The sequence below is a fragment of the Bubalus kerabau genome, chromosome 23 (assembly GCF_029407905.1).
Source record: "Bubalus kerabau isolate K-KA32 ecotype Philippines breed swamp buffalo chromosome 23, PCC_UOA_SB_1v2, whole genome shotgun sequence".
Lineage (NCBI taxonomy): Eukaryota > Metazoa > Chordata > Mammalia > Artiodactyla > Bovidae > Bubalus > Bubalus kerabau.
Genome location: NC_073646.1, coordinates 40,520,040 through 40,538,682, shown reverse-complemented (window position 1 = coordinate 40,538,682; position 18,643 = coordinate 40,520,040). Strand labels below are relative to the sequence as shown.

The window sequence follows — 18,643 nt, the reverse complement described above, 5'->3', positions numbered from 1 at the left end:
GAGGCCTCCCCGGTCGGATCTTAGAAGCCCAGGCATAATTAGCAAGCATGGCGGGTTCCGCGCTCCAGATGGAGACTCAGCCGGAAGTTGAAAGAGAGAGCGACATGGGGAGACCAAGTTTCGGTGAACAAGGCCCGCAGTTTATTTTCCAAAGTAGTTTTTATACCTTAAGTTATGCATAGAGGATAATGGGGGAAGGGGTAGAGTCATGCAGCAAGCCAGGCTTTCTTCCTGCAAACTTATCATATGCAAAAGTTCAGGTGATTGACATCATCTTCTGGCCCGGAGGCCTGTTAACATTTTAAGAAACTTATTTTTCTCTAAAGGTGATTATTCCAAAGTCAGGCACCAGCCTCCAAAAAAGCATTGGACAAAGCTGCATTTTACATTTCTATACACCCATTATATCAATCAATACACTGCCAAGGACACAGTAGGTAAGGAGTATGGAGACTTAGCAGCAAACATTGGCCCAACAAGTGAAAAACCCTTCACCAATACAATTTCTAATCAATCTTTTAACTACTCAAAGGAATCTGTGTTTAGGCAGTTTAGAACATCTCCTGCCTCTCACAGTTGGGAGGCTCTGAACAATCACATGTGGCCAGAAAAACCCATTCAGGCAGGCTAGAGGATTTCCAAAGGAGTTTGTAGGTTGAAACACTGTCACATCCAAGAATTATTAACTGGAGCTGTAAGCTAACTCTTTTTTCAGAGAGAGGTAGTGGGAGACAGCCCCACGTAAAGTCAGAGGTGTAGGTGAAAGCACAAAGCAGAAAGTAGGCAGACTCTGGTTTTGGGGGTAGATGCTCGAGAATTTCCAGGGGGACTCCTGAGGCTCGATCCCGCCTTTGCGTATGCCGAGCCTCCTTCCTCATGACCTTTGTCATGGGCGGAGTGCCTCACGCTGGCTCCAGGCAGTGATAGAATTCCAGTTGAGCTATTACAGATCCTCACTCAATATGCAATATGCCGGCTCCCTGCACCCAACATCACCTCTGTCCTTCCCCTCAGCCCCGACTCCGTGGACTCACACTCCAAGGTGCCCACCAGTGTGTACCCCCGTTTTTGTGGGTCTAGAGCCCTCGCCAGGACCTCCTATGAGGGCAGAGGAGGCCCCTTGCTTGTCTAGCTGACCACGGCTCCTCTCCCGGCTCCCGAGAGCCCTGTGCCAGGTGCTGGGTTACGTTCCCATCCAGCTGGGTGTCCCTCAGGGACAGGGCGGTGACCGCCTGGGCTCCGGTGACGGCTGCTATGCCCAGCGACCATGGGCCCTGCTGGTCCTCTGAACGTGCCCTCTCCAGAAGCCTATGGGGAGACGGGAAAGAGAAAGGAACATTTATTAAGCACCTGCTGTGTGACCAGACTTCTCGAGGCAGGCTGTGCAACAGAACTTCCCCTGGAAGTGCAGATACCATCACCTCCATTTCCAGAAATGAGTCGAGTGAGACTCCAGAGAAATTAAATGAGGTGCCCCAGTTAGGAGAGGTGGGACCAGAATCGGAATTCCCGCTTGGCCCTCTTCAAAGCCGAGGCTGGAGGAGGCCTGGGGGAGTGAACAGAGCAGAGCTGGGGGAAATCGGAGGGTTTGTTCCTCCTCCGTTTTCCAAGTGGTCCTGGAAGTTTTGTTGTAGTCAGCAGGGAGGCGGCGGGAGCGAGGGGGCAGGAGGGAGGTGGTGATGACAAGTGCTTGGGGCAGAGGGTAGACCAGTCGTCTGGGCTCGGTAGCCACTCTTGCCTCTCCAGGGCAGTGAGCTGGCTGTTCCCTTCATGGCTTCTGAGCCGTTCTGTGCCTATTTCCAGGCGCCGGGCAGGGCTTTCCTGCTGAGACAGGAAGTCCTGCAGCTCAGTGGCCCCCAGGGACAGTCGTGGGTCCTCTAGAGGAAGGGAGTCTGCTCAGCGCGGGGCGAGGCTGGGAGCTCTGATTCCCAGTCCCCTAGCCCCAGCCCGTCCATCTCAGACCCGGGTGCACTCATCCAACTGTTAAGTCATCCTTCACTGCCCATGATGTGCCCCCGACTCCCTGAGACCCCAGAGTTCAGGAAAGAAAGGGTGGTCTTCAAAGAGCTTGCTCTTTGGCCTCAGTTCCCAAAATCCTTAGAGAAGAGCGAAGTGCTAAATGTAACGTGGTAAGCCACGTGCACTACCGTGTTCCAAATAGAGCGCACTAGACACGGTCCACGGGGTCACAAAGAGCCCGACACGACTGAGCGACAGAGCATGCACGCACAGGTGACCGAAGTGCTGCATCTGAACACAAAGGTCGCTTCCGGGGCCCCCACCACGTCCCCAGCCTGCGTGGCTTTCACGCGTCCTCTTTTCAACCCTCCCGAGAAACCTCCGGGGCAGATAACGTCCCCCTGCAGTCGTCCCTCTAGCGAGTGTTCACTCAGCACCGCCTGGCGCCAGGCCCGGCCAGTGGTGCAAGAGCATCCCTGCAAGTGTGAACTCACAGAGAGCCACCGCAGGAGGTCTCACGCAGGAGAAGATATGAAAACAAAGGGAGAGGAAAGCTTTCTGATCACGGCTTCCAAAAATGGTCCTCAGTGTTTCAAGATAGCAGAATCCTTTCTCTAAACGAAGTGTTTCCCAGAAACCATTACCAACCAGATGCATGAGGAGCAGCTGTTGATTGACACAGGTGGAGTGGAGACCCTGGTCCCCCAGAGGGTTCCTTAGAGTTTCAGGGTTCCTTGGTCCTCAGTTCGAAAACCAATGGTTTACAGGTCAGATGGGAAGCAAGAAGGCAGGGTTGGTTTGAGGCAGGAGGGCTGTGCTTAGACCAAGGTGAGGAAACCTGGAGGCGGTCTGGACTAAGGGACAGGGAGGGAGCACCTAGAATCACCTGGGATGTTTGGGTCCAGGAAACAGAGAGGATGACAGGGCCACCACCTGAGGCAGAGGGAAGGGGGAGGAGGGGTCCACATCGGCTCCTTGTGAGCAGGAGTAGCAGTAGCTGCTGAATGGGGTGAGTGGGAGGTGTCCCCAGGGACGTGGCAAAGGTGTGTGTTTCTTCGGTGCAGATGAGTCCATCTGAAGCCTTGGTTGTTGGTGTGGCCCTGTGCTGGGCACACAAGACCCCCGTGGATCCGGACAACTTGGGTGGGTGGATGGATGGAAGGGAAAGAGGAAGCCCGAGGTGGTGGCACCAAGAAGTGCATTCGTGTCCCTAAAGTCTCTTCCATGGGTCGAGGGGAGACATCATTTCACTGTGGGCGGTCAACATCATCTTGGTTTTACTTGCTGCTGCTGCTGCTAAGTCGCTTCAGTTGTGTCTGACTCTGTGCGATCCCATAGATGGCAGCCCACCAGGCTCCCCTGTCCCTGGGATTCTCCAGGCAAGAACACTGGAGTGGGTTGCCATTTCCTTCTCCAATGCATGGAAGTGAAAAAATAAAGTGAAGTCGCTCAGTCGTGTCTGACTCCTAACAACCCGTTTTACTTAGGGTTGTTTAAAAGGAGAGTCATCTTCCCACCCCAACCATTGACCAGTCTCTGCAGAGGGCAGAGGCCTCTGTCCCCTCCTCATGACCTGGGAATCCTGACCGCTCCACCCTGCAGAGCCACCCTGGGGGTTAGAGAGGGTCGTGCTGGTCAAGCGCTGGGTACCCTGGCTGGCTAGGAGGGAGGAGGCCAGGGCAGACCCTAGAGCCCCAGGTCACGGGAGCTGCAGGCGGGAGCCCTGGGGGAGCGGGGAGGGGAGTGGGCCAGAGCTCGAGGTAATTAGCGCCTCTGGAGGAATCCTCCAGCTCCTTGGAGAGCAGCAATTTGTGCACGCACGAAAGTGTCTCTAATTACAGGAGGTGGCTTCCTCCCCCAGGAGCCCTGAGCCTAAGCTCCATCCCCACCGGGAGTTCTGCGCCCCCTCCTCCCCCTCCCTGAATCTCCTGTCCCCCTAGACTGATCATCAAACCAGCACTGGGGGCTGGGGGCTGCTCCCCAGCAGTCCTGGGCCAGCTCACTGCTGCCTGGGGGATGCAGCCCCAGAACGCCCCCTCCTGGGGGCCCCCCCAGTAGGGGAGGGGCTCCATGGTCACAGGTCTCTTCTGTGTTTCAGGCTGAGGCCCTTTACCTCCTATAAGCTGCGTCTGAAGGCCACCAACGACATTGGGGACAGCGACTTCAGCGCCGAGACAGAGGCGGTCACCACGCTGCAGGATGGTGAGCAACGGGCCCACTTCCGCTGCTGCCTGTGCACCCCGAAACCTGGGTTCCTAGAGAGGCCCGCTCCCACCTTGAACCAGGAAGGGGTCACCCAAGGGAGCCGGGGAGCGACCATGGGCAGTGGGGTTCAATTAGCAGCAGAAGCTGGTGCCCCTGCACAGCTCAGGGCCGTAAATCAGACTTCAAGGGCTTCCAAATGGAGGGACGTTTCTTTGATTAGCTTCCAAACCCGATGATCCATTAGCATCCCTGACATTGAATAATTTATAGGGTCATTAAAGATAGATGCCGTGGGGTAGCTGGATTGTAAGAGCTTTTCCCCATTTTTCTCATTCATGAGCCATCCCGGTTTTGCTGCTTGACAAATGCACAGTGAAGTGATGGCAGAGAGACCCCCTGAAAGCTCCAGGTCCCTACCCCCCACCCCACCCCTGCTTGGTTCTGCTCAGAGGAATTGGGCCTGAAGATCCCTTGTGAGTTTGCTTGGCCATCGGCAGTGAGACCAGGCCCGGAAGGACAGGGAGGAGGGGTCCTCAGGCCCACCCAGCAGACAGGCAGGCGCTCAGGACAGAGCACGGCTGCTGCACGACAACGCTGAGGCTCGGAGCCCAGGCGGCGGACCTGGACCCTCAGTTCACTGGGCGGTGCTCTGTGACGATCCCCAGGCCCGCCCTGAGCTCCCCCTTCCCCGCTTCACTCAGCAGTGAAGCCGCCTTCAAACCAGCCCATCCCCACGGTCACACCAGGCCTCCGGGCTTCAGCTCTGCTCTTCTGTAGCCCGGGGAGTCGGGGCCTCCTGCCCTGAGGGCCCAGCCGCGGGGTCCGGGGCCTTACTGGCTCTTGAACTCGCCAAGGTCAGGCCGCCAGGGCCCCATGATCCTGACCGGAGAGGTGCCCCCCGACCCCGTAGGCGGGAGGCCGGGGAGGAAGGGCGGGCCCCGGATCTGGAGAAGCGGCGCTTGTCCCCTGTGGCGTCCCCTGTATTCCTGCATTAGCGCCTTGCCTGAGCGGTAGTTCTTAGAAGGAAAAAACCCAGCAGCTGGTCCGTGGGAGAGGGGCGCCCACCCGCTGCCCCTCACATGTCGGTCAGAAGGGGGCCTCTCTCAGCCCTTTCATGTTCAAATCACCTCTTCATCTTCCTTTTCGAGACTCCAGTTTCTCTTTGCAATGGGTTGGCCTTGTGTTTTCGTCCCATGTCTCTGAGTCCAGCTCTCAGGGGAGAGGACAGGCCAGGCTGACCCCAGGGCTGGGGCCAGTGCTGGGGGAGGGGCTTGGGAGCGTGCAGATGGTTTGCTGGGAAAGGGTCTCTTATCCTGAGAATACTGAGCCCGCCCCACGTGGGCAGGAACGCTGGGTCAGGGCCTTGAGCCGGAACAGCCAGAGGTCAGAGGGGCAGGGTAGAGAGCGGCCCCTGGGGCGGGGGGCCTGGAGTGTGGCCAGCATGGGCCCGTCCCTGGCCTGGGCCCAGAGGACGGGGAAGCCTGCAGGGTGCAGGGGTCACTCGGAGCAGCTGAGTCGGAGTAAGGAGCAGGCTGGGGGTGCAGGGCACACAGATGAGGCGGGTGGGGAGAGGCCCTAAATCCTTCTGCTCAAAGCCCGTTTCTGAACACTGACTCTGTGTCGGGTCTCGGGGTGTCACAGCGGGGCCACTGTGAGAAGGCCAGTCCGTCCGCTGGGAGCGGGCCGCTCAGGCCCGGCAGGGGCAGACGTGGTGGAGGGTGGGGCAGGGCCTGCTGGACGTGACACATGCTCTAGAGAGCAGGGCGGGGTCAAGCTGGAGCAGCACCGGGTCACCACCAGGCCCCAGGCCGGGCCAGAGGCTCCCCAGCCCCCGGAATCACGCCCCTTTCCTGACAGTCAGGTCCATGTTTAAAGCCAAGGGCCCTGGGCCTGGCTTGCTCATGTGTCCTGTTCAGAAGTCGCTCTGACCCACGTACCCCAAAAGAATGCCACCCCTCCTCCTCTGGGGAGGAGATCAGGGAACTGCAGGGGCACTCCGGGCGCCTCAGCCGTGAAGAGACCCAGGCTGTGCGTGCGTCCAGTGGGGCGGGTCCATGGGAGGTGAGGTCGGGGAGGTGGTCCAGGATGAGGTCCCTCTCTCCTGGACACAGGCTGGCAGGCGGAGGAAGGGCGTCCCCAGGGAGGAGGGGGCCGCGTGCTGGCTGGTTGAGAGCGGGCGGGGACCGGGCCCAGGAGTGCCGGGCCGAGCTCGACGTCTAACCCCTGCTGCTTCTCTCTTACTTCCAGTACCCGGGGAGCCCCCACGCTCCGTGTCTGTGACACCACGCACCACCTCGTCTGTTCTGATCCAGTGGCAGGTAAGGCCCGGGGACCCCACGGTGCTCTGTGAACCCCGCTCCTGCAGCAGCGAGCTCGCTCAGAGGGCACCCGGCCGACCCTGCGTTGGGCTGGAGAGTCCGGCTGGTGCACCGTGCAGGGCCGTGGTGTGAGTGTGACCTCCAAGGGGGGAAGTCCAGCACCGTGGTGACCTGCAGAGTGAACCGGAGCTTGGTGTGTTGGGGTGGGGGGCGGTCAGCAGAACGGCCAGGTGGGCCCAGCGCACAGCCCATCCGGTGGCCGAGTCATCCCAGGCCATTTCCCCTCTTCTGTGTTGCTAAGTGGCAGCTCCTCGGGGTAACGGGAACCTTTCAGTGCGAACAAAAGACATTTCCAAGTGTCCTCCCGGTGAACTGGGAGCTCACTGCTGTGGCATTCTGCACTTTCCAGCCTCCCTGGAGTGCTGAAACTGGATGGGGACCCAGGAGACTTCAGCTGGGCTCTGACGGCTGTCCCGGGGGAGCCACGGCTGAGTGGCCCTCTGGGCCCTGGGAGAGGGACAGGGCCTGGGCTCGGCCTGCGGGCCAGTTTGCCATAGCAAGACTCTGACCCCAGAAGCCTCTCTGACCCCAGGTTCCTCCTCTGTAAAAACAAGGATTCCAAGGTCCCCTCTGAGGCCACTGTGAGGTCTCTGATCCAAGGCCCGTTAGACCCCTGACTTCCATCAGGATCTCTGGTGGGAGACGGGGAACATTCAACATGGAAACTGAAGGTCCCAAGCACTTCCAGTTCCCACTCTCCACTAACACAATTGACCAAGCGCAGATGGTCTTCCGGGTGGTGCTGAATTCTGCCGGGTACATGCTTGGTCTCAGACGTGGGTCTGGCTCGGGGCTGTGGCACCTCAGCCGTTCCCGACAGGCAGCTGTGGATGCGGTGCTGGCTGTCAGCCCAGCCCTCCCGCCTCCAGCCCCTGGGCTGCGAGCGCTCAGTCCCAGATGCCCTGTGAGGCGGCGAGAGCTGCACGGAAGGCGCTGGGTGTGCCTGTCCATCAGCTGTCGCCCTTCAGAGCCCAGCAGGAGAAACTAATCGCAAGAAGCCTGAGCAGGAGGTGGTCAGTATGATGCATTGTGGAAATAAATGCCTGTCAACTGCCAGGCAGTTGAAGTATAATTAAAATTATGAGTAATTTACTGAATCAGAGCCAACGGAACAAAGGGACAACGTTTAAATATAGATTTGCATTCCAAACAGAATGTTTCACCTGTAAATCTTCTTTTTTAGTAATTTGTTTAAAAACGCAAGCACTGCCTGTAATTCCAAGGCCACTGGCCCACTTGAATGGGCCGTCCATCAGATTTGATTCCTCTTAGTAGGATGATCAACATTCAAAACTCAACATTCAAAAAACTAAGATCATGGCATCCGGTCCCATCACTTCATGGCAAATAGATGGGGAAACAATGAAAACACTGACAGACTATTTTCGTGGGCTCCAAAATCACTGCAGATGGTGACTGCAGCCTTGAAATTAAAAGACGTTTACTCCTTGGAAGAAAAGCTATGACAAACCTAGGCAGCATATTAAAAAGCAGAGACATTACTTTGCTGACAAAAGTCCGTCTAGTCAAAACTGTGATTTTTCCGGTAGTCATGTATGGATGTGAGAGTTGGACTCTAAAGAAAGCTGAGTGCCAAAGAACTGATGCTTTTGAACTGTGGTGTTGGAGAAGACTCTTGAGAGCCCTTTGGACTGCAAGGAGATCAAACCAGTCAGTCCTAAAGTAAATCAGTCCTCAGTATTCACTGGAAGGACTAATGTTGAAGCTGAAACATCAATGCTTTGGCCACCTGATGCGAAGAACTGACTCATTTGAAAAGACCCTGATGCTGGGAAAGACTGAAGGCAGGAGGAGAAGGGGACGACAGAAGATGAGATGGTTGGATGGCATCACTGACTTGATGGACGTGGGTTTGAGCACGCTCTGGGAGTTGGTGATGGACAGGGAGGCCCGGCATGCTGCAGTCCATGGGGTCACAAAGAGTCGGACACGACTGAGCGACGGGGCTGAACTGACCTGAGCGGGATGGTCAATCTGTGCCTTTCGGGGTCCGATGCTGTTGGAATCTGAGGATTTGTGCGAATATTCTAGACAGCGGTGGCTCTGTGTTCACACTGAGTGCAGCTCATACTGGGCATTCATGTCTCTGAATTGACCACACTTAAGCTGGCTGTTCTGAAACCTCCAGCGGGTCACACAATCTGTGACTCACATGCATTTCCTCTCTGGTCCCCTCTTCTCTGAGTGGATTTTGAGGCTGTTTTCTAGAAAAATTAACATCCCAAGGGACAGATTGCATCATGTGCAGTGGACTCGGGGAGGGGGACTTGGCTGTGCAGGGCGCCTTCCCAAGAGTGTGGTGCAGCCCCTGGTCAGAGGGGACGCAGGGGCCTGGCCTCTCTGGGACATCCTGGCCTTTGCTCCTTTCTCACCACCCGCTCTGTCGTCTGTGAGGACCGGCTCCGGCGCCGGGCTCTGAGCACCCAGAGCCTCCATTCCCTGCTGTGAGGTCCACAGGCCTCAGTGAGAAGACGGGAGGGGAGCAGCCGGAGGGAGGTGGGAGGTGACAGGATGGCCGGTCCCCGCCCCCCACCCGTCAGGGCAGGCAGGTCATTATCCGGTGGCACGTCCGCAGGAATGCAGGCTCAGGTGTGACAGGTGCTGGGCTTCAAGGGCAGGCGCCTAGAGCTGGTTCTCTAGGGCCTCCCGTGCCCGCTGAGCCATGGACTCAGTCCAGCAGGCATCAGAGGGACCCCTGCTCTGGGCTCCAGGGAACAGAGGTGGTGGGAAGTCCCAGGCTTGGGCCCCAGGACGATGGCAGTGGAAGTTCCACTCTGCCTCCGGCTCACCCTGAGACCCGGGACTCCGTGTGGACCCTCCCCAGCCCCGGGTCCCCCCACCCACGGCCCACCCTGTCTGGGAAGGCCCACTGAGCTGGTCCCAGCCTGACCCCTGGCACTCGGTCAGGACTGAGGCTCATGGTGGGAGTCCTTCGAGCCCCAGCTCTCTGTCCTCTTCCCGCCTGATGGAGTGGGGGGTCAAGGCCAGTGCACTCCAACCAGGTCACAGGCACTTTAACAAGGGCCCCTTTTCCAAAACTGCAAAAACACCCCAGGCCCCTGCGGACCGGCTGGTGGAATTTCCGATTTGCGGAAGGCAGGGTGAAGCACTTAAGACACTTACGTCGCAGCTCAGGGCACCTCATCAGCCTGCGGAGCCGGTCTTGGCACTAGAGGCAGGGCTGGGGTGCAGGCAGGGCCCTCTGCAGCAAGGAGCTCCGCTGACCTCCCGGGGGCCTCAGCCGGGCGCCTTCACTGCAGGGGGACTTATGGGGCAGGACCCTCCCTCAGGGGTCACAGCTGCGGGCAGCCTGGGACCCAGAGGGTCAGAGGCCCTGCGACCGCTGAGCCTCACTTGGGAAGGGCGGTGGGGAGCGCGTCACTGAACTCGGACCTTCTCTGCACGGCTTAGGTGTCATGTGGGAAAACGTCTCTCCTTTTATTCTCACGGGTAGACTTTTCCAACTTTTCCATCTGTTGTATTTTTTTAAGAAGGGGGTGAAATAAACTTTCTCTTACGTGTTGTGATAGGTGTGCTTGAAGGAAGCCTAGGAGTGGGGGCTGTAACGTGTCCCAGCTGTGGCCAGTAAGAAACCCAGGGCTAGGGTCGGAGTGGCCGACTGTGGCGTCCGTCCTTAGGAGGAGATGGCGCCTGCGTGCATTACACACACAGACTCGCACACGACTTGCACGTGGCACCGATTAGCAGTAAATGCTGCACGGTGCCTGCCTTTACCGCGTGGAACCTATTTTTAAATAGCAGAGGGTCGTGCAAAACAAAAACCCTTAAAGCTATCTGAACCAATCCTATGAACTCAAGGGGGAGGGATCTAAAAAAAAGTGTATCAGAAGATCAGAAACGCTGCCATCCTCAGGGCGGGGAGGCTCCAGGGCCGGGGCTGGACAGGAAGCATAGGGACCGCCCAGCATGCCAGGGCGTGCCCTGCTCAGGGGTGTCCCTGAATCTGCAGTGCGGGGGACAGAGGTTCTGTCCATCAAAATCGGTAGGAAAGAAAAGGGCAGAATAAACTAGGAACTGCAACAAGAAACAGATCCTCTCTCCTGCCCCCCCAGGCAGGCCCCCAGGGTTCAGCCCTGTTCTCACCTCCCTTCCTGACAGCACACAGCTCCCCGAGTTCCTAGCGCTCTGGTCGGTTGAGGCCTCGTTTGGGGAATGGTTGGGGCAGAGGGCAGCAGGCTCGCTGCTGGAGGAAGTGGTCAGTGTCATGGTTCAGCCTGGGGCCCGGCCGGACGGGCGTGTGCCTCGGGGACCCTGCGTGCCTGGCCGGTCACCTGCCCCATCCAGGAGATGCGGGCATCTGAATGGGTCCACCTTCACTCTCAGATCGTTAGTTCTACAACCGTGAGGTGAGTTTAAAGATGTCTCCACCTGTGGGCGTCAGGAGAGCGGAGCGAGCACTGATACCCTGGAAATATGGGGTCCGGTCCCAGACCCGCACAGGAGAGAGAATCTGGCAGTAGAGCGACTCACACGACTGTCTGGTTTCTCAGTGTTTGTGAAGGTGATGCTTAGCAGTCCAGTGTCGTCCGGGTGGGCTTGCTGGGCTCCTCTGACCAGAGGGATGCACATGGATCCTGAGGACGTGGCGAGTCCACTCCGGTTTCCCAGGCTTGAGTGTCTGCGTCTGATGGGAAGAATGACCAGCCACAGCGCTTTCAGTGCGGGGATGGGGGGTGGGGGGGTCCAAGGACTCAGAAGTGGCGGGAGAGCACGTTGGGGGCTGCGGCAGACCCACCCTGCAAACCCCTGGGCTCTCGTGGTGAAAACGTGGTGATTCCGGCTCGTGGGAGGAAGCGCCCTTGCTGTGTGCGCTGCCCACTGGCGAGTGTGAGGGCAGAGAGCTGTCCCCTCCTGCAGGGGTCCCGAGTTTGGGACCGAGAGCGGCCAGAGGTCACGGAGAACAGACTTCCCTGAGCATCCGGGTCCCCCCAGTGCTGCCCGGGTTCAGGGACTGAAAATTGAAGGGTGCAAGTGTGGACAGCAGAGCGCCTAGAACCGGGCACCCTGCCCTCCCACAGTTCCAAAGGCCAGAGTCCAAGGTCAAGGTGGTAGCTGACTTTGCAGACACAGGGAAGCCTGCTGCCTGCCTCTTCCCAGCCTCTGGCAGCCGCGGCAGGCCTTACCGCTCCTTGGCTTCTAGACGCTTCCTTCAGTCCCGACCTCTGCCTTCGCGTGACATTCTGTGTCCAAATGTCCTCATCTTATAAGAATCTTTGGGTCTTTTTCTAGTCTCAGCATTTGTTAAATAATTGCTAGATTCTATATTGCCTCTTAAAATGTGTTTTGTCTTCATGATCCATCACGCTGAGCATCTAGGTGCCCGTGTGAATCAATTATCATATCACCTGGTGGTGTTCACGAGTCCCAAGTCTGCCAATTTGTTTGCAGGCAATCTTACTGTCCGCGCCCTTCAAGCTCGAAGGCCATCCTGTTGTCTTGGTGGCATTGAAAAGACCTGGAGAGGATTGGTCTTGGCGTTTTGAGGGGTTGGGGGAGTTAGTACCAGTCTCATGTTTGTAGATCTCAGGACTGTGCACATCTGAGATTCCATGTGGGGTCAGTTTCTGGACGTGTGATTGCTGCGTTAAAGACCTGGGCAAATAGAATGGAACTGCCCTCTGGGAAGCCTGCCATCGCCTTAGAGTGCTCCCTTCCACCGGTGCCCTCTTCCTAACTTGATTACGTCTGCAGACACCCGAATCCGGATGAAGTCACTTTGCAGGGACCAGCGGTTAGGACTCAGCATGTCTCCTAGGGGGGCACAGTTCAACCCACAACGGGGGGCTTTCGTCCAGTAGCTGTGGCGTCCACTCGGGCACCAGCACGCTCTTGGTCCATCTGTCCAGCTGCAGTTTGGGAGGTTCGGTCCTGACCTGCTGAGGACCATAGAGGGGGGAGCAGAGCCCGTAGCCCCCAGCACTGGGGTGAGTGTCGTGGCCTTATTGGGGTTCCACGTGGAGTGGGATGGCCTTCCTTCCACAGACAGACCTGTCACCCAGCTGGGGATGCCCTCCCCAGGCTCACTAATCAACAGAAACCAGCCAAAGCGGGAGGGGAAGTCGGGCCGGGCCCTCCCTGAGCAGCGGCGGTACCCAGAGGGAAGCGGCTACAAGGTCCTGGGCTCGCACACAGCCTCAGACTCTCCCACCATCCGACCTCGTCTCCGAGCCGCCCGTCAGCTGCCTTCCGCTGGGTTCTTAGGAGTCAGACGAGGCCCTGCCCCACCGTCGGCCGCTCTCACGCCAGCTGAGGTGGCAGTGGGTGTTCTAGCCCTACGCCTGTCAGGCAGGGGGGGCCACCTGGCATGCAGAGGGGTCAATGAGGGTCCCAGCGAGACGGCCATAAGCCCGGGTGGATGGGAGGGTTGGGGACTGAAGGGACGGTGGTGGATGACGCAGGGCTAGGCCGCATCCACGGCCGCCTTCAGTTCTGGGTCTGCCGGGAATAGGCAGCTTCCTCTCCATCTGTGACCTGGGCCACAGTCTCCGGCCCCAGCCCTGGGGCTCGGGTGTCTGGGCTGGACAGGGAGACACGGCCATGTCCACGCACACAGGACCAGGAGGCCTGGGTTCCGTCCCTGGACCCCATCATTCCTCATCAGTGGGACACCTGCCTGTCCTCTTGCCAACAACCAAGGGCCCTCTAGTTGTCTTGAACCAGTGACGCCCCGCCTTTCCACGCAGCCAGCCAGCATGCAGCCAGGCCCCTGACCATGCTGTCTTTGCAGCCCCCAAGGGACGAGAGCCTGAACGGCCTCCTGCAGGGCTACCGGATCTACTACCGCGAGCTGGAGTACGAGGCGGCCCCCGCCACCGAGTCCAAGATGCTCAAGACACCCTCGGCTCTGCGGGCCGAGCTCACAGGTGAGCCCCCCGCCCCTGGACCCCATGCAGGGAGGTTCCCATAACCACCATGTCTGCCCACCCCAGGCCTGCTGGGAACAGCCGTGGGGGCCGGAGGGGGTGCAGCTCTGCCCCCTCCCCAGAACTCCGACAGTGTAAAATGTCCAGGGCACAGCGAGGGCACCCAGGAAGGCTGCCTGGAGGAGGAGCCATCTGAGGGGGCTGTTGGGGTAAAAAGGATGTCACGGAGGACATGAGAGGAAGAGGGTGATGCAGGGCCCGGCACAGCTCAGTGGGGGGAGGCAGGGGTCAGCCGGCCAGGGTGGGGCCAAGCCGTGGGGGCCTGTATGCCCTGGAGGAGGAGTAGCCGGGCCTCCAGAGACAGCAGTGCCGCCCCACGCGAGCAGGCCTGGGGTGCTGGGGCCTGTGGAGCCCCGGCCTCCCTCTCCCTGCTCATCTGCCCTGAGCCACTGTCCCCTTCTGCTCTCTGTGGGGGGAAGGCTAAGAGATGCCCCCCAGCACCATCAGAGAAGACACCTGGGCCCCTGGCACCCGCGTGGTGGGGGCGGGGGCAGGGCGGCCAGGGCACCGGGTCCGGCTCTGCCTGGGCCTCTCTGTGCGGGTCACATGCACTGCGCTCGGCCCCCGGTGCCCCTCTGGGGTCGGCGAGGGGCTACAGCTTGGCCCTGAGCCCACCAGGGGAGGACCTGGCTCCGCTGAGACCCCCACTCGCAGCGTCTCCCCCGGTGCCCCTTGTCGACGCCCAGCTAGCCGTGACTGTCCCTCTGGGCTGAGTCACACACACCCTGGAATAAGGGGGTGCGGGGGTCTGTGCACCTGCTCACTGTCGGCTGGTCGTCCCCGCCGGCTTGGGGCACTCAGCTGAGCACGTGACCAGACGCGGTTGCCCCGGGACCAGCCAGTCCTGTGGCCCCCAGTGCCGCTTTGCACTACATTTTGCCAGATGCCAATTAGATCCGTTTAATCAGAGGGGAGACACTCCTCCCCCTCGTGGGCCGGGGGCCTGGCTGGTTCAGGAGGCTCTGCGGGGGTCCCGGTGAGCAGATGGGCGTGTGGTGGCCACTCTGGAGGCAGAGCGGCTTCCCGGCCAGGCCTCCTTCCACGTCTGCGGCCCGTCCTGGCGCCGGCTGTCCCCACACTGACGGCCTGTCTGCTCGCCCCTCACAGCCCAGAGCAGCTTCAAGACCGTCAACAGCAGCTCCACCGAGACGACCTACGAGCTAACACGTGAGTGACTCCGCGCCCAGCTGGCGCAGCTGGGCAGTGCCCCTCAGCCTCTTGGCAGACCGAGTGAAGACCAGCTCAGATTCCCAGCTCTCATTCCTGGAGCCCCCCACCCCGTCCCACTAAAATGCGTGATGGGCCAGAACCACCGAAAGGGAGTTTCTAGAAACACAGGCTGGGCAGGGTTCCCAACAGCCGTTCTCGGAGTTTGGGACAGAAAGTCAGGGGGCAGCGCTCTTCTCTGACGCTGTCGGCTTGTTTTTAGCCCCCTTTTGAGCTGTGGATTTACCACCTTCACCCTGTTACGTGCACACACTGCCGTGCACCCGTCCCCACCGCCCGCCTCCAGAGCCCTCTCACCCCCCACCTGAGACTCTGCCCCACTAAACACAGACGCCCCCCCACCTCCCCCAGCCCCACCCCGGGCGCCCACCCCCACCTTCCTGTCTCTGTGACCCCGACCCCTCCAGGGACCTCGCAGCAGGGCAATCACCCAGCAGGCCCCTCTGTGTCTGCTGGCTTCAGGCCTAGCGTCCTCCTCACTGCAGCGTCAGGGTCTCTCTCCTCTCGGGGTGGGGGGCAGACATCGCACGCACATGTCCAGCGCTTGTCCATCCGGCCTCTCTCCTTATCAAATCATGGTGCTGCCCCTTGGATTCCAGCCAGGGTGGGTTTCAGTGACCGAGTGCAAGACTCAGGGACCAAGCTGCAGTTCAGTCCAGTGCAGAGGTCGCTGGATCAGAAAGCGGGTAATGGAGGGGAGGAAGAGCCAGCCTTGCCAGGCCCCGCGGGTGCCAGCGCTCTGCCAGCTCGTCCCCCGTCGCCCCGGCCACCACCCGGGACAGCCAACCAGCCCGGCAGCGGGGGCGGGGTTCACGGAGCCGTGCCCTCCCCCCGAAGCTCCGCCATCATCCATCGCGGGCCGGCCCGCCTGCCCCCTCCCCACCTCACTGCCTCCTCGTCTTTCCACCGAGTCCCTCCTGGGCCGGGCGTCTCCCAGAGGTGGCCTCTCCAAGAGGTCGGGTGAAGAGTCAAGTGCAGGCCGGCCCCAGTGACGAGGGCTCCCTCCCCGGGTCTCCGCCCAGGCCTTTCAGTCTCGGGTTAGGAAGCATGGAAGGGGGGCCCGGGCCACACGCCGGCGTCCACTCTGGTGCGTCTCTGTGGATTCCTGGCAATCACACGAGGCCCCAAGTTGAGCTGAAGCCGTCTGGTGGTTTCTCAGCAGCAGAGCTTGACCACGGGGGCAGGATCTTGGCATTAAATGTATCTATGTTGGCAAACCAAGGCCTGTGAGGTCTGAATGGCCACGTCCTGGGAAGAAAAGGGCATGAGATGCCAAGTCCATCATGCAGGCCAGGCAGCCACACACAAGCTCTGCACTACTCGATGTGGTGGGAACGGCTGATTTTTTAAGCCAGAACTTTCTGGAAGGTTCTCCCAGTCACATAACTGTCCAAAGGCCCCACGTATGTGTCTGACCGCCTGAGCGCATGGTCCCTGCAAACCGTACCTCCCAGAGAGGACCCCACTCTGCAGAGGTCAGTGAATGTGACCCCCAGGCCCTCCCGCCATCACGTCACAGAAGGGGTCAAGGACTGGCCCACGTGGTCGAGCGGCGCCAGGGTCTTGCTCTGTCCGCTCTTCCTCTCCAGGAGAGGTTCCGGACCAGAAGGCAGGCCCAGGTCAGGCTCTGTGTCCTGGACTCGCTCCCTTAGACGAGGAGCTTGTTGCCACCTTGCCCCGAATGCAGGACGGCCGTGACTGCCTCACCAGGGTCACGGGTGGGTAGGGGGCACTGCCGGGTGGGTAGGGGGCACTGCTGGACGGAGGGTGGCCAGCCCCTCACAGGCTTCTCTCTGCAAGAAAGGGCTCCCTTGTCCCCCCAGGGGGCACTGGTCACAGAGGGAGCTTTCTAAGAAATGGCGGGGCTCCTGCCTGCTGACCCTGTCCCCTCACCCTTGCAGATCTGAAGAAATACCGGCGCTACGAAGTGGTCCTGACGGCTTACAACGTCATCGGCGAGGGCCCGGCCAGCGCGCCTGTGGAGGTCTTCGTTGGCGAGGCCGGTGAGTCCTGCCTGGAACTCAGGGGCCAGCAGCGTCCCCCTCATCGAAGGTCAGGTTATGGGGGTCCAGGAGGATTCTGGTCATGCTGGGAAGAGTCCTCGGCCAAGGGCTGGGTGTCCTGGTGGCCCTGGGAGTGATCAAGTCTTGCTTTTGAGACACAGGGGTGTTTAAGGTTTGGAGGTATCGGATTAATCAGGACGTGCTCTAGGGGAGCCATGCTGTCGTCCCCGTGGGGGTCCCGGGGTGCGGGACCCTGCGTGCGGGGAGGGGAACTTTTGTCACCCACCGTCTCTGGCCAGGCCTGAGCGCTGGTCCCGGCCCCGAGTCAGCCTGACCTTCCGTAACAGCCGATCCCCCATCTCCGAAAGCCACACAGATCCACGTTAGCCCCCGTTTCAGATACAATGTGGCCCCTGAGTTTGTTTTAAGAACCATCCCCTCTGTGGGGCTGACGCACAGGGAGAGGTCGTATCCCACGTTGAGATCGGAGTGTTGCCTTCACCCAGCCCCCCGCTGCCCTGGAAGGAGGGAGTCGCCCGCCCTCTCCCTGCAGAAACCACCCCTGCCTGCGGGCACACACGCGCTCGCGCTCACACACACACACACTGCCTCACGGCCTGCCCTCTCCCTGCAGAAACCCCCCCTGCCCGCAGGCACACACGCGCACACACACACACACACACACACAGTGCACCACGGACGGCTGTCTCCTCTGATCTTGGCACGTGGCTGAGGGTTCTGCTCGAATCTGCAGGTGCAGAGTCAGGAGGGTGAATGGGGTTGGAATGCCCCTGGGGACAGGGACCCAGGCTTTTGGGGGACGAAGGCTGAATTCTCTGGGCCGGCCACAGGACACGTCAGGCGACTGTGCAGTTTGGAGAGGTTATTGTCGGAAACGAGCCAGCACTGAGTGTCTCTGGCTTAGCAGGGTTTTTCTGGAAGATCACACGGCATTTTCACGTAGACAAGGATAAACCAGGTGACCCCACAGGAGACAGTGGAAGCCACCCTGGCCTCTGCCCGGGAGTCTTTCGGCGGAAGGGGTGGATGTCACTTGGGGGCCGGGCACCCCAGGAGGGCCTGGGCCTGGCCACAGAAGAGCCCACACAGGCGGGGCGGATGCAGCACATGCCGTCCGCGAGAGCAGGGGCTTTGGAGCCTGGCGGGGCGTCGTGCAGGCAGCCATGCCAGCCCTGCCGCTGGGCTCAGGGTGCACATGGCCAGCTGGCCAGGACCTGCGGAGCTGACCTGCCCACCTGTCAGCCTGCACCACAGTGAGAGGACCAGCGGCAGGGCCCGGGTGCTGCGGACAGGGCCTGCATCCCAGGACCTGTGCAGGCGTGTGGAGAACAGGGCTGGAACCCGGGCGGGAGACCCGGGAGCACCAGGGCCATAGCAGCCAGCCGGATGGCCGTGGACGTCTGCCCGCCTCTGGGCTCGCGTCCTGGGTCTGTGGCTGTTCGTTGTTCGTTTTATGGTAAAGCACGGTTGACGTGACACACGCGTCCTTGTCGCCGGCAAGCATCCAGCCCAGGGGCAGGGAGCCTGTCCACTGGCCGAGTGGCCGCCACCCGCCTCCCCGGGCCCCGGCTTGTCCCCAGACAGACGCCCCTCAGCCGTGGGCAGGCCCCTCCCCCAGCCGCCGTCGGCCCTGACTTGCTTCCTGTCTGTGGGCTTGCTGCTCCGGGGGCTTCATGGACACGGGCCAGAGCCGCGTTTGACCGCTTTACCCAGCTGCCGTCTCCCGGCATGTTTCCCGGGCTCACCCAAGCTGCAGCAGGCTTCAGACTCGGCTCCCTCTTGCGGGGGAGGACTCTCCTCTGGGTGCAGACTCCACGTTCGCTGTCAGTCCCTCGGTGGACCCCTGCGCTGTCTCCCCATCTTGGGTGCTGCGGTGGAACTGCTG

At 60.3% G+C, this 18,643-nt stretch overlaps 1 protein-coding gene across 1 annotated transcript in view; it reads left to right on the top strand.

The window, feature by feature from the left end:
- The window catches only part of SDK1 (sidekick cell adhesion molecule 1), a 744,542-nt gene that overhangs the window by 683,686 nt on the left and 42,213 nt on the right, over positions 1-18,643 (top strand). Inside the window, exons 31-35 of the mRNA XM_055561902.1 lie at positions 4,058-4,161; positions 6,412-6,482; positions 13,312-13,447; positions 14,615-14,674; positions 16,636-16,737. Of these exons, the coding sequence (XP_055417877.1) occupies positions 4,058-4,161; positions 6,412-6,482; positions 13,312-13,447; positions 14,615-14,674; positions 16,636-16,737 (473 nt within the window). The remainder of the gene's footprint in view (positions 1-4,057; positions 4,162-6,411; positions 6,483-13,311; positions 13,448-14,614; positions 14,675-16,635; positions 16,738-18,643) is intronic.